Below are 13,529 nucleotides of genomic sequence, written 5' to 3' on the forward strand. Positions count from 1 at the left end.
TGTATTAATAATAATTAATAATAATGACGATAAAATAATAATATAATAATAATATTAATAATAAGTTAATAACATGAGAACCGAACAAAAACGAGTGTTTACAGTTTTTTGTAAAAAAAAGAAACACCCCCGAAGATGCAACAGCAACCCTCTTCAACCTTTTTCCCCCTTTCCCTTTCCTTTTTCAATTTCCCCCTTCTTTTATGCCAGCCGGTGAACTGCCACCATCATCGGAACCGACATCGACCCCTGATCAAACTCCCAATGACCTTTCGCCATAAGATATTGTCATTTTTCGTGGAGAAGTGTTTGAAGTTTCGTCGGATTTTAAGACACTGTAACTATTTTTCATCGATTTCGGTTGATCCTGATGTCCATATGCCACGCCGACACCACCATTCAAATCACCTTCCAATTCTGCTCAAAACCCATCCTCGCCATCGCTCCCTCGGCGCTCCTCCGATGTTCACCATGGTAACGGGTTAAAATAAAAATATTTAGTTTTTTTTTATTTTTTTATAATTTCATTAAAAGTTTGGGGATTTTTTGTAAATAAATTAAGTTTTTTTAAATTTTTTCTTTTTATTAAAAATAATATTTTTATAATTTAAAAATTAAAATTATAACATTTGACACCTAAAAGTGTAACTGAGAAAACGTTAAGCATTAATTTTTAATGAAAATTCTTTTAGATACCAAATCGTTTTTCGAAATAAAATTTTGTCACTTATTTTTATATTAATCCTTTATTAATAACTTGTAGTTTTTCAGTAAAATATTTATCAATTATAAACATGTGTACTAAAAATTATATAAGAACTAAAAGGTGGTTTAAAAAATGATAATAATAGCAACAATATAACAAATTTTAGGTGTAACAAGTACATTAGTATTGGTGCTTCATTACCTACGGACGAAGCAATCAATGTGAACAAAAGAACAAAGAACATGAACAATGAAGCAGACGATTTCTAGTAAATGAAAGCTAAATTGGCTTCCCCAACCATGCTCGACATCTCAAGCTCGAGAAACCTCATACCGACCCCCATTTCATCGAAATCCTGTCGTACCATCTCAACAGCCAGCAACTAAGGCAACTTGTTACTTCCTTTATGAGCAACTGAACCAGCATGGCTAAGGAAAGTGTACAAAATTCTTTTCTTTTTTATATTCAACATCAAAGGTTTGATAATACAACACACATTTTACAATGTTGCCTTTTGTTGAATATTTCGCTTCTCATCCAATCTATGTCGAAACAACTTTGCTACGGCTCTCCTCTCACAATCCTGCAATCAAAGAAACCGGAGATGAATAGAAGCTCACTTTTGAAATCCGAAACCATTTTTTGTCTGGGTTCTTTACCTTGAACATGTTTAGATAAAAGGGTTTGTCGGGATTCATCCTTCTCAATTTCTGGTATGTATATGCGAAACTTAGCTGATCACGGGGAGTAAACTGCTCAACCTCGTTGAACCAAAGACATGAGAACAAATTCGACATTGGGGTGTGTGCTCTAACAATGAAAGAACCTTCAGGCACATCTGCGTACACATAATGCCAAACATTTCAAACAACAAAATAAAATCACGATCTGTCAAAAAGAAAATACCTGCCGGGGTGCTTTTGGGTGTAAAAAATTCTTACTGCTAGGAAGAAGCTTGTTGGGATCAGAAGAGTTGAATTTTTTCAGTCCATCGGCCTGATAGAATACAAATTGCTCATCAATGACTGTATGATTATACTTGTTTAGCTTCTTATTCTGTGCAACCTCTTCCCATAGGCAATGACGGTCGTAGTGACTAGAAATGGCATACTCATGACCTTTTCGCCACAAGAAGTAATCCAGGAGTTGTAAGGGGTCACGTTGTAGACGCAGTTTGCTGTCTAACCAGATTGAGTACCTGAGACCGGAAGCATTAAGAAACAAATGCAAGCCTGTCTAAATAATATCATTCACAAAAGATATAATCACGATAAACAGCTTACTATCTCTAATAGAGAACGGTCATAATATGCTGAATAAAATGCTAAGCTAAGCTGTCACTATGTCAGTTAGGGTTGGAGTATTTTTAACTAATACAAGAGGAAATACTAACTTATACAAAATCTGAAACATACAAAATACTAGTGGATGCATTTTGAAATAAAAATCCCCAAATATCAAGTTCAAACCTTGCAAAAGGAAATAGTCGATGCGGTAACATCTTTGGTATTTTCCCCACTCTGCGCATATCATCATAAGGAAGATTCTTTACAACCACTATCTTCCATAAACCAATAAAGCCACCATCAGGTGTTTGACCCTCTGAATAAAGTGTTTGCATCGTAAGTTCATCCACAAACATAACAAAGCAGACATTTTTCCTTGACGAACGAGTGACCTAGAATCATGAGAAAATAATGATTGTGTCATTGTTATAATCCAAATTGCATTTACTCGAGTAATTCAATGATAAACAAAATGGTTGCGCACGCTAAACCCTTAAAGAATGAACAGTGTAACAATACATGTACGAGTGAAACCATCTGGCAAAGTAGTCTTAACAAATTTAAATACTGACCAACAAAAGTGGCAATTCCCTCCTCCCAGTTAGAGCTTGCGCCATAGCTTTTCACATGTCGAGCTATGCAATTGGTTTCACTTTTTCCTAAATTTTCTTACCTCTAGAACGTTCTAATGTCTCCCCCAATCTGTCAGGGATTGGGTTAAGGAAGGGGATGGGGACATGAAAGACTGGTGAGCACAGGATCTTTCCTTCATACCTTATTGAAGCAAACAATGTTTCTGGAGCATCTTTGCCAAACTAAAAAATTTGGGACAGTTACCAATCTATGGAATGCATATAGAACCCATTTCATTTTCTTTTGGCTTCTGAAAATATTTTTCTTTTTGCGTCTAAATTTTGAGAATTAATGCAGCCTATGGCATTCAGGAAACCTGGAAAGGGCCATACAAAAAGGAAAAGACAAAACTTGATAATTCTACAATAAAATACAAATCTAATAAGAACATCAACATAGCATGTGCCCAATAATTATCAGTGACATCCAGAAGAAGAGGACAGGAATGAGTTGAGGCGGTCTAAAGAAGAGATAACAGGGTCAAAGGTCGCATGAGCAAAGAAAGGAGAAGAATAACAAGAATGCGAACTAATTCTGCTCATGTATGGCTAAATACACATATATGTGCATCGTGAGGTTGTCAATAGGCAACATAAAGTTTCTTATTAATTAATTATTGAACTCAGGTTATCAAACAGAAGAAGAAATGGATAGCCACTTCTTAAATAGACATGCATACGCTAAAAAATAATTACTAAGGACACTTGAACCATGTTTCCCAGAAAAAGATTAACCTCTTACCATTTTTCCAGCAGGTGTCCTCAAACGATCTGAATTTCCAAAAATGCAAGATATGACAGCAATGTGGCACCTGCTGATATAATTCACATCATCTTCTGCCAGATCAAAGCCAGTGCTTGGATATCCTTGTGGACCTTTAACAAACCCACAATTTATCTTTTGGTCGCGTGCCAAAAAAGATTCCTCACGTTCTTGTAAACTCTGATGCCCAGCAAATCTAGGTATCCATTGTTCTCTTTCAGGTTTCTCCTCCATTTGTGTATACTGTAAGGAAAATCGCGCAAACTTTCTACTTTCTACAGGCTCCACAAGGTGTGTTGAATTCATTAATTTCATCTCACAAGAACCTAAGAATTAAAAGTAAAATGTTATTCAAGAATAAGAGGCAAATATATATATATTTAAGAACGCCTTTAATTGTATACAGGAATTGATATATGAATTTAAAATGCATGGACCCCAACTCCATTTTTAGAACAAAAAGCTAGCATAATATCAAATATCCTTGACTTGATTTGGAGAAGAAGCACTATTTGCCAAATGACAGAATTTCAACAAGATGTATATTGGTAAAGAGATTAAAATTAGGCTAAATTAATTTCAATGAAGCTATATTGGTACTTTAGTGTTTTAAATAGTGATTGTTAAGTATCCAACCTAAAAGCAACAGATGTTTTAATTCATGTGTAGATACATAAGGGCCTATAAAAGCTTAAAATACTAGAGTTGGGAGATAAAAATATGAAAGAGACCAATTACCATCCCATGTCACTGCAACTTTAAAGTTCTGCTTAAGCATCAGATGTATGATATACATGTTAGTATAAAGTTGGTGTTTTAGCCATTCCTAGACTGCTTTGGGATTAAATATTTTAGGGTAAACTATGCAGATACTACCCTATGTTTTTAGTTTGATCAACTTTGGTCACCAATTTAAAAATTAAGTGGGAATGGTTCCTAACATTATCGATTCGTTCGATTTTAGTCCCTAACATTATCGATTAGTTCGATTTTAGTCCCTCAACCGTTAACTCTCGTTCAATTTTAGTCCCTCTACCATATTAGGGACTTAAACAAAATAGGGTTAACAAAAATTAATGGCCGAGGGGCTAAAATTGAATGGATTGATAACGTTAGGGACCATTGCCCCTTAATTTTTAAATTGGTGACCAAAGTCAATCAAACCAAAAACACAGCGGACTATCCACATTGTTTACCCAATTTTTTAAATCTCCTTTGGTAATATGATTAGGGTGCCAAATAAGGAAGACGTTCTATCATAGTATCGAGGAAGACGTTTTATCATAGTATTAAGGAAGATGTTTTATCATAGCATTAAGAATTAGCATCAGAATCTAAAAAAGCTTGCGGCTTTTTGGATGGGTAAAATTTAAAGGTATGAAATATGTTTGCATAAGCCATCAACAATTTCAGTTTTTCATCTCCCACCTCTAGTGCTTTAAGATCTACATATTAAATTTACATTCTTTCCTTCTAATTACTTTTAATAAAACAGAAATTGCAATCAAGCCCAGCAAATGAATCCTAATTCTCAAGGTTCTTTCAATCCTTACATGATGCGAACTGCAAATTTACTTCCAACCCAAAAGGGGAGGGAAAAAACAGAGTAGTTTAAGTATGAAGATCTAGGCACTGTTTTTCATCTTCAATCAAGTTAATTTAATGCACACAGACAGACAAGTTTATGCATTGTATAAGGACATCTGACATGACCTTAAAAAAATTGTAGAGGTACCTGAAAATTTCCGGCGCCTTTGCTTTTTCTTTGAACCTGTTTTAGGGTTTTTTCCAGATTTACGACTAAAGGAACCAACATGATGTGAACCAGCATCAACATTTTGAGAGGTCTCTCTAGATAAAGTTGATTCTTCCCTAGCCTCTTTGACACGAGTAAGATCATCATATTCATCCTTTTGAGTATCACTAGAATCAATCCCATCATTATACTGGTCATCAGCATCATCAACCTTATCAACCTCATCACGTGTTCCAAATTCCATAATGTCAGAAAGCTGATGACTATTTCCAAGTTCTTTTTTTGATTTGCCCCCATTCTTCAGAGATGCCTCATATTCTGCTTCGTACATTTTTAATTCATTGCGCCCAGCTTCATTGTACAACCCAACAACTCTATGATCCATGTTCCTATCAGAATCAAGGGAAGCCCCCTTCTTATTCTTTACTTTCGTGGGAACATGGCCACCTCCAAGAGACACATCTCTAGAATTCGTGATATTGTTCTCTACCACATCCTCATTGTAATCATCATCCCTTCTCCCATCATCCGTATCCCAATATCGTGAATCACGGCCATGTGATACAGAACCATTGCCAAAGTTAAGGATTTTAAAATTTTCCATTCGTGTCACATTTGCGAGGAAATCAGAATCACCCTTCAAATCATCATCCTCAGATTGGTAACTAATTAAATCTGCAGCAACATACATCTAGCTAATAAGTTCCCTCAGTAACAAATCATATTGATCTTTCATTTTTGGAATGTTAAAATTAATCAACAACATTCATTCTATGATAATTAGTCAAAGAAAAAACACAAATGGAATCCCTAAAAGGAAACTTATTCCATTCATTTAACCGAAACAAATCAAATTTGTATTCAACTAATGACATTAAAAGGTTGTGCAAACATGATAAAATCGCACTTTCTAAACAATGCAAAGTTTCACACTCATTCAAAGCGAACAAACATTTACCCAAACTCATTCTAGTCTATTTTCACCACAAATAATCATTTATCTTTATCGTTGGAACCTAAACTCATTCAAATTGCTCCTCTCTTTTTTACCCATTTTTTCTGAATCCAAACGAATGCAAGCTATGAACAACTAGCATTGATCTATAAATAAGGAATTAATCTATACAAATGCGCTGATAGACTGTAGCAAACTGAAATCTGGCAATTCACTTTCTAACCTTTTTGTTCAAAGCAAACCAACAAAAAAAGGGATCGAAAATTCTAAAATTTTGCGGTAGAAATTTACTGACCTTTACGATTGTCATTATTATCAGCAGAGATGTAATAGTATACGAGAACGGTTACAACAAGTACGAGGATCAAAAAAAAGACGAGAGAGCCGAAGGAGATTCGGCGGCTCCTGTCGGCGCGTCCCGATCGGCGCCATCGAGCCGCCTTGTTGCTGGCGCCTCCTCCACCTCCTCGAACACCAATGGCCACGTGATCTGACGTCGTTCCATTGCTGTATTGACACTGTTGCCTGTACTGAGCCATTCTAGCATTGTAAAATCCCCTCCTTTGAGTCCTATACTCAGCTTATTGGAGAAAAAATTCAAAAAAAAATATATTATATATATTTCGTGTGTGTAGAGAGAGAAAAGAAGAGAAAAGAAAGGTTTGAAGTGTGAATTAAGAAATGTATTATTTTGAAGAGAAAAATAAAGTTGTCTTGAGAGAATTCGGGGAAGAAAGGATTCAAGACGGAGATCGGCTTTTCGAGTTTTGATTTATAATTAATATAATAATGAAATAAAAGAAATTAATGAATAGTCATCTGGATTTGTTTTGGCCATGTCTTAGATTTTATCCAAGAAATGGGGTTTAATTTTGTCTGATCCAAGAAAGAAAGAATTGTAAATCATTTTCTTCATTTGCCACAATTCATAAAACTAATATTTAAAATAAATAAATAAATAAATTAATTAAATTAATATATTTAAATCACTTTATATTATAAATCTTAATTTTTTATAAATACTAAATTTTAAAAATATATAACTATAAACAATAAATATTAAATAAGACAATTAACATCAATATAATCCATAAATAAATAGATGAGCAATAAGGTCTTATTTTCAAAATATATATATAAATTCGTTATATTGACAAAACAGAAGTAATAATGCATTTTTAAAAAATAATTAAAATAGCATGAACTGAGTGGTCTCCGTGGTAAAGGAACGGTTATTGTTCTTTAAGACAAGGATTCGAGCACCGAGAACGTCAGGGGTATGAACATTCAATGTTAAGAGGTTGAGAGTTATCTTATAACAAATATTGCCGTGTACTTACCCCAGATTAATAAAAAAAATATTAAAATGATACCACCAAGAATTTATTAAAGGGGCAAAAGTTACAAGAATCAGGTGAAGACGTTTTCTCCTCAGCTCGTCTTCAGCAAAATGCAATGAAGGCAGTGCGTCTTGTTAACCAGAGTAACAATCCGAAAAAAATTGAAACCTAAGAAAATAAAAGAGAAAACTATATTCTTTAATAAAAAAAGGAAAGATAAAATACTCTTTTTATTTTTAATCATGTGATCGAAATTAGTTGACGCCTATAACTACACAATTTCCTTAATACGGATTTTCAACCACTCCTTGGTGCTCGAGAACCTTTGGTCGTCTGTCTCCTAGGATACAACAACTATATGATCAGCTACTATAGCACAACAGTAGATATCACAAACTTTCTTTGTCTTCGACCATCATCGAAAAAAATTAAGGAAAAAAAAAGAATATTTTCTGAAAATGAGAGAAAATATTTTTTCAAGAAAAAAAATCTTGAATTTTTAGATGTGAAAAAATCTAACATATTTGCTCACTATTTTCAAGAGAGTTTTACTACAACTAATCATCTTTTAATATCTAAATTTAAACAGATAATAATATCTTTTAAATTTAAAATATTAAACATATATACACTCCTTTCATTAATCAAACTTAAACAAATATTATTTTAATTTGAAATATTCAAAAGTATATAATTATCTTTAACATTCAAAGTTAAATAGATAATAATACCTTTTTAAATTGATATATTCAAAGAGTAATTATGCTACTAATATTCAATTTCAATAAAATATTTTAATCTGTAATATTTAAAAGGACTCTAAATTTAATATAAATATTAAATCCATCAAAGTAATTCACCCCTTTTTCCAACAATCCCCGCATGGATGAAACTGATGATTTAATCAAAAACATTTTGGCATGATATGGTGATAACCTCTACGATCAATAGTTGCATATGATAGGTAGGTGTTCTCCTCTGAACCTTCCCTTATGATAATATGTTTACTAACTAAATAGTAGATTTGATGTCCATGAACTGTTATGATGTTTGTGTAAACGATGACATACTTCACACAAGTACCCTCTGAAAATAATTTAGTTCTCATGGGTATGTCCATAAAGCCATGGACATCTGCCTGGTTCTGCAAGAGTTTAAAATAACTATGCCCAATAGTATCCTTTAAGTGACCCCACTTCACTCTCACACAGGTGACTTATGTTGTTCAGCTCACCACGGCACACAACGGTCATTAAAAGCTTTTACTTAACCTTTACAACTTTGATAACTGTTTACATCATAGAAGCATAATTGGGATAAAAACCCCCACAGTGACCGTACACATGTTATGCAATTAGGTTGTCCCTTTGAACCTAGATCTTGGGATCTCCAGCCAATAAGGTAGGGTTTTTCTTTCACATAACACCTTTAAATTTCATGGGCTTTAGTCTCATTCCTTTAGATGTTTTCTCAACTTGATCTCGATTTAACCCTTTAGTTAGCGGATTTGTGATGTTATCCTTTGATCTTTCAAAATCAATAGAGATAACTCAATTTGAGATCAATTGTCTAATGGTATTATGTCAACGACGCATATGTCTCGATTTCCCATTATACATGAAATTTTGTGCTCTAGCAATTGTTGCTTGGTTGTCACATTATATACATACTGTAGGCACATGTTTCGACCATTTTGGAATATCCTCAAGAAAGTTCTGAAGCTATTTTACTTTTTCTACAAATTTGTCTAGAGCTACAAACTCAAATTCCATTGTGGATATAGTAATTATTGTTTGTCTTGAGGATTTCCAAGACACAACTCCTCCTCCTAAAGTGAATACATATCTACTTGTACATTTGGTATCATGAATATCAGATATCCAATTAGCATCGAATTATCCTTATAAGACAATAAGATCTCTGGAATAATGCAAACCATAATCACTAGTAAATTTAAGATATCTCAGTATCTTTGTTATCGTTTTCAAGTGATTTCACCTAGATTGCTCGTGAATCTACTTAGACTTCTCACAGTAAAAGTGATGTCTGGTTTTGTACAACTCATTGTATTACATCTGGTGAACACTTTCACATTGATTTTTAGACAAATGTGAATAAAAGTATATTGGGATTATGACTATACCAAAACCATCCTTGTTAAATTTCTCAAGGACATTGTCCACATATTTTGACTATGTTAATATAAGGCCTTTAGATGACCTTCTAATTTGGACGCCAAGAATCGTATCGGTTAATCCCATATCTTTCATGTCAAATCTTATATGTAACACGTCTTTGGTACGTTTTACCATCTCATTGTTACTTCTAACAATGAGTATGCCATCAACATATAAAAATTAAAATAACATATCTTATGCTTGTTATTTTGACATATACACACTGGTCACACTCATTTATCTTGAAGCAGTTTGTCATCATGACATTATCGAACTTCTCATGCAATTGTTTTGGTGATTGTTTAACTCCGTACAAAGACTTCACCAACCTACAAACTTTCCTTTCTTGACCTAGAACTACATGACTCTTAGGTTGTTCCATGTAAATTTCATCGTCAAGGTCTCTATTTAAGAAAGTTGTTTTAACATCCATTAGTTTTACTTCTAGATTTCGCAAAGCGGCAATCACTAGTATCATTCTTATGGATGTTATTCATGATACATAAGAGTATGTATCAAAATAGACTAGGCCCTCCTTTTGTCGGTATCCTTTTATTACCAATCTGGCCTTGTACTTATCAATTGTTCCATCTGCTTTCATTTTACATTTAAAACTCCATTTATAAATTAATGGTTTAATCCCCAAAGAAAGATCCACTAATTCCCACGTAAGGTTATGCGTGATGAAATCTATTTCACTCTTAATGCCATCATTCCATAAGGTGCTTTCAGAGGATCATATAGCTTCAAAATATGTTTGAGGTTTAGCCTCCAACATAAAGGTTAGGAAGTCTGACCCAAAGTATTTTTCAACCCTTGCTTGTTTACTCCTTCTTGGCTCTATTTCAGTTTTAGGATCTTGTTGATCATCTATACTATCCTCATTGTTAGTCTCTAAAGTTTGTTTTAAACTTTGATCAACCTCCTTAGATTCATAAGGGAAAATATTTTCAATGAATGATGCATTCTTTGATTCCATTATAGTATTCTTCTTAATCTCATGATAGTATTCTTCTTAATCTCATGATTCTTTGATTCATACACAAGAAATTGATATTTATTGTTATGTTATGCATAGCCAATGAAAATACAATCCATAGTTTTATGACCTATTTTCATTTGCTTTGGTAATAGGGTCATTACCTTGGCAAGACACCCCCACATTTTCAAATGTTTGTAGGAAAGTTTCCGACCTTTCATAATTCGTATGGTGTCTTGTCTTTTTTCTTTCGAGGTATCTTATTTAAATGGTAATTAGTTGAAAGGACAACTTCCCCCACATGTTATGTGATAACCCAAAACTACCTAATAAGGCATTCATCATTTCTTTTAGAGTTCGATATTTCTACTTGGCTAATTCATTTGATTGAGGAGAATAAGGTGGTGTTACTTCATGAATAATACCATGTTATCAAAAATTCACCGAATGGTTCAACATATTCACCATAATTATCAGTTCTTATCATCTTAATCTTTTTATTAAGTTGGTTTTCGACTTCCTGCTTATAGAGTATAAATTCTCTATAGCTTCATCTTTGCTCTTAAGGAAATATACAAAGCAATACTTTGTGTTATCGTCAATGAAGGTAATAAAATATTTATTCATTCCTCTCGTTTGGACACATTTCAAGTTACAAATGTCACTGTGAATTAAATCAAGTGGCTTGGTATTTCTTTCAACAATTTGAAAAGACAACCTTGTTAATTTTGTCTCAACACATGTTTCACATTTATGATTATAAATAATATGAAACGAAGTAATGTGTTCTAATTTAATTAGTCTTCGCAGAGCATCATAATTAACATGTCCAAGCCTAACATGCCATAAATTAAATGACTTAAGCATATAAATAAAAGAAGAAACTTTATTCTTATTCACGCTTTTGGCTTTACAGAGATAGCAATGAGTTTCAACATGTAATTCAATACATATCCTTTACCCACAAGCATTCCCCCTTTGGATAAAATTATCTTTTAGGATTCAAACATCATTCTAAAGCCATGAACACTTAGAAATGTCCCAGAAACAAGGTTTTTTCATATGTCAGGTACATACAACACATTATACAGCTTGAGTTCTTTTTTAGAAGTCATCTTCAAGACTATAGTACCCTTTAAGACTATAGTACCCTTCAAGACTATAGTACCCTTCCCCTTGATTTACGAAGTCGCAACATTGCCCATGTATAGCTTCTCCCCATTATTGCAAGGTGTCAATTCAAATAAAGATTCCTTATCACAACAAATATTACGTGTGGCTCTAATATCGAGACACCATTCTCTTAGATTAGAGTAAACTAAGTTGACTTCAGAGATCACAACACAAATATATATATCCTCCACATCCTTAGCCATTTTGTTTACAGTATTATCCTCATGAGATTTGACTTTCTTTAGATGTCTACACTCCGATGATTTGTGCCCATCTTTTCACAATTAAAGCACTTCTCTTGGAATTTCTCCTTCTTGGAAATTCCACTTTTAAGTCCCAGTTTTGACCTATTTTTGGGTTGTTATCCCTTCTTAGAGTCCCTGACTTCCATCACGTTTGCTTTAGCCTATTCTTTGTTGAGATTTTTGGCATTAATCATGTTGTCTTCTTCTATTCGAAGTATGGCAACCAGTTCTTCTATTTCATTCCTTTTGTGCTTCAGATAATTCTTGAAGTCACTCTACCTAAAAGGTAATTTCTTAATAATGGCGGTTACCTCAAAGGATTTGCCTATGACCATTTTTCGGAAAGAAATCCATTTATCAATACTTGGATTTCCTCCTCTTGTTTTTGTAATACCCCAAATTTTGGTTAGTGAATAAGATGTAAGTTTTGAAAGTTTAGTGGCCAAAGTATAAAATTGGGAAATGTTTAGGGACCTAAGTGGTAATTTTCTTAAAAAAGAATTTTTATTCCATAAATGGATAGTTTACTCTTGAGAGTTGAGTTTTATGCAAATCAAATTCTTGTTCTGGAATTTGTGTCAAAAACTAGAAAGTGTTAAAGTTCAGTAAAATATTCGGTAAATCAGATCCAATTGAAATTTTGAGAAAATTTGAAAGGCATTAAATTAAGCTTGAAAATATTATTTCCACATGCTAAAATGATGGAAAATAATATAAACCATTGGATTTGAGAATTTATGTCCATGTTTAATTTGAACCGTTGGATTAAAGTGGCAAAATTAAAATTTTAGAAAAGTTGAATGGATAAAGTGGTAAAGGGTGATTTATTTTGTTCATCTTTGACTTTGGAAAGATTAAAAGGTTATGTGGCTTGGTATGAAGGTAATTATCATGTTTCATTAATGGTAAAATTATCATTTCTCAATTAAATGAATTTTAAATTCATTTAAGCTTAAATAAAGGATAAATTAATATGAAATTAAGCTAAAATTTCATGTAAGAGAAAATTTCTATTTCATTTTTGAGCAATTTCCTTTGGATTTTTGATTAAGACGTGAAATAGAAATTTGTTCTATTAAAAAACGCTATCATTTGGTACCATTTATGCATGCTAATCTTGCTTGAGTTCAAAGATCCCAAATTTTAGGGTTTATGTTCATATTAGGGTTTATGGAATTGATGATGAATCTTAATGTTTTTGATGTTGTAGAATCATTTCCAATTTTGTTTGATGATTAAATCATGATCAAACCTCCTAGAAAAGCTTTCTTAAGTTTTGACCTAACCCTAAAATTAGGGGAAGTTTGTGTTTTAATGAAATTGAATTAGGGTTTTGATTGTAGAGATATTATTATATTGAATAGAGGTTGATTTCATGCTCGAATAGAATCAAAATCAAGAGAAATCATGAAAAACCAAGTCTTCAATTTCTAAAGCATTCAGCCTTGGCTTTTAAGGATGATAAAAATTATGAAAATATTATGTAGGGGCTGAAAATGATGTAGGAAGTATTCTAC

At 33.0% G+C, this 13,529-nt stretch overlaps 1 protein-coding gene across 1 annotated transcript; it reads right to left on the minus strand.

The window, feature by feature from the left end:
* Nucleotides 1–842: 842 nt before the first annotated feature.
* LOC120152903 lies at nt 843–6,796 on the minus strand. Its single transcript, XM_039164995.1, has 7 exons — nt 6,394–6,796; nt 5,123–5,818; nt 3,367–3,713; nt 2,176–2,384; nt 1,648–1,904; nt 1,366–1,544; nt 843–1,289 (listed from the first exon to the last, which is right to left on the minus strand). Exons 1-7 carry the CDS (start codon nt 6,635–6,637, stop codon nt 1,206–1,208), a joined length of 2,016 nt encoding a protein of 671 aa, XP_039020926.1. The 5' UTR covers nt 6,638–6,796; the 3' UTR covers nt 843–1,205.
* Nucleotides 6,797–13,529: the final 6,733 nt, after the last annotated feature.

Source organism: Hibiscus syriacus, unplaced genomic scaffold, assembly GCF_006381635.1.
Source record: "Hibiscus syriacus cultivar Baekdansim isolate YM2019G1 unplaced genomic scaffold, ASM638163v2 tig00111095_pilon, whole genome shotgun sequence".
Classification (NCBI taxonomy): Eukaryota; Viridiplantae; Streptophyta; class Magnoliopsida; order Malvales; family Malvaceae; genus Hibiscus; species Hibiscus syriacus.

Bases quoted from the DNA above. Each gene is read 5' to 3' on its own strand.
- LOC120152903 (XM_039164995.1), bottom strand. From the start codon at position 6,637: ATGGCTCAGTACAGGCAACAGTGTCAATACAGCAATGGAACGACGTCA. The intron at 3,714-5,122 runs GTACCTCTACAA...TTTAATTCTTAG, and splicing joins AAGGCGCCGGAAATTTTCAG to GTTCTTGTGAGATGAAATTA. The intron at 1,290-1,365 runs GTAAAGAACCCA...CTTTGATTGCAG, and splicing joins TTTATCTAAACATGTTCAAG to GATTGTGAGAGGAGAGCCGT.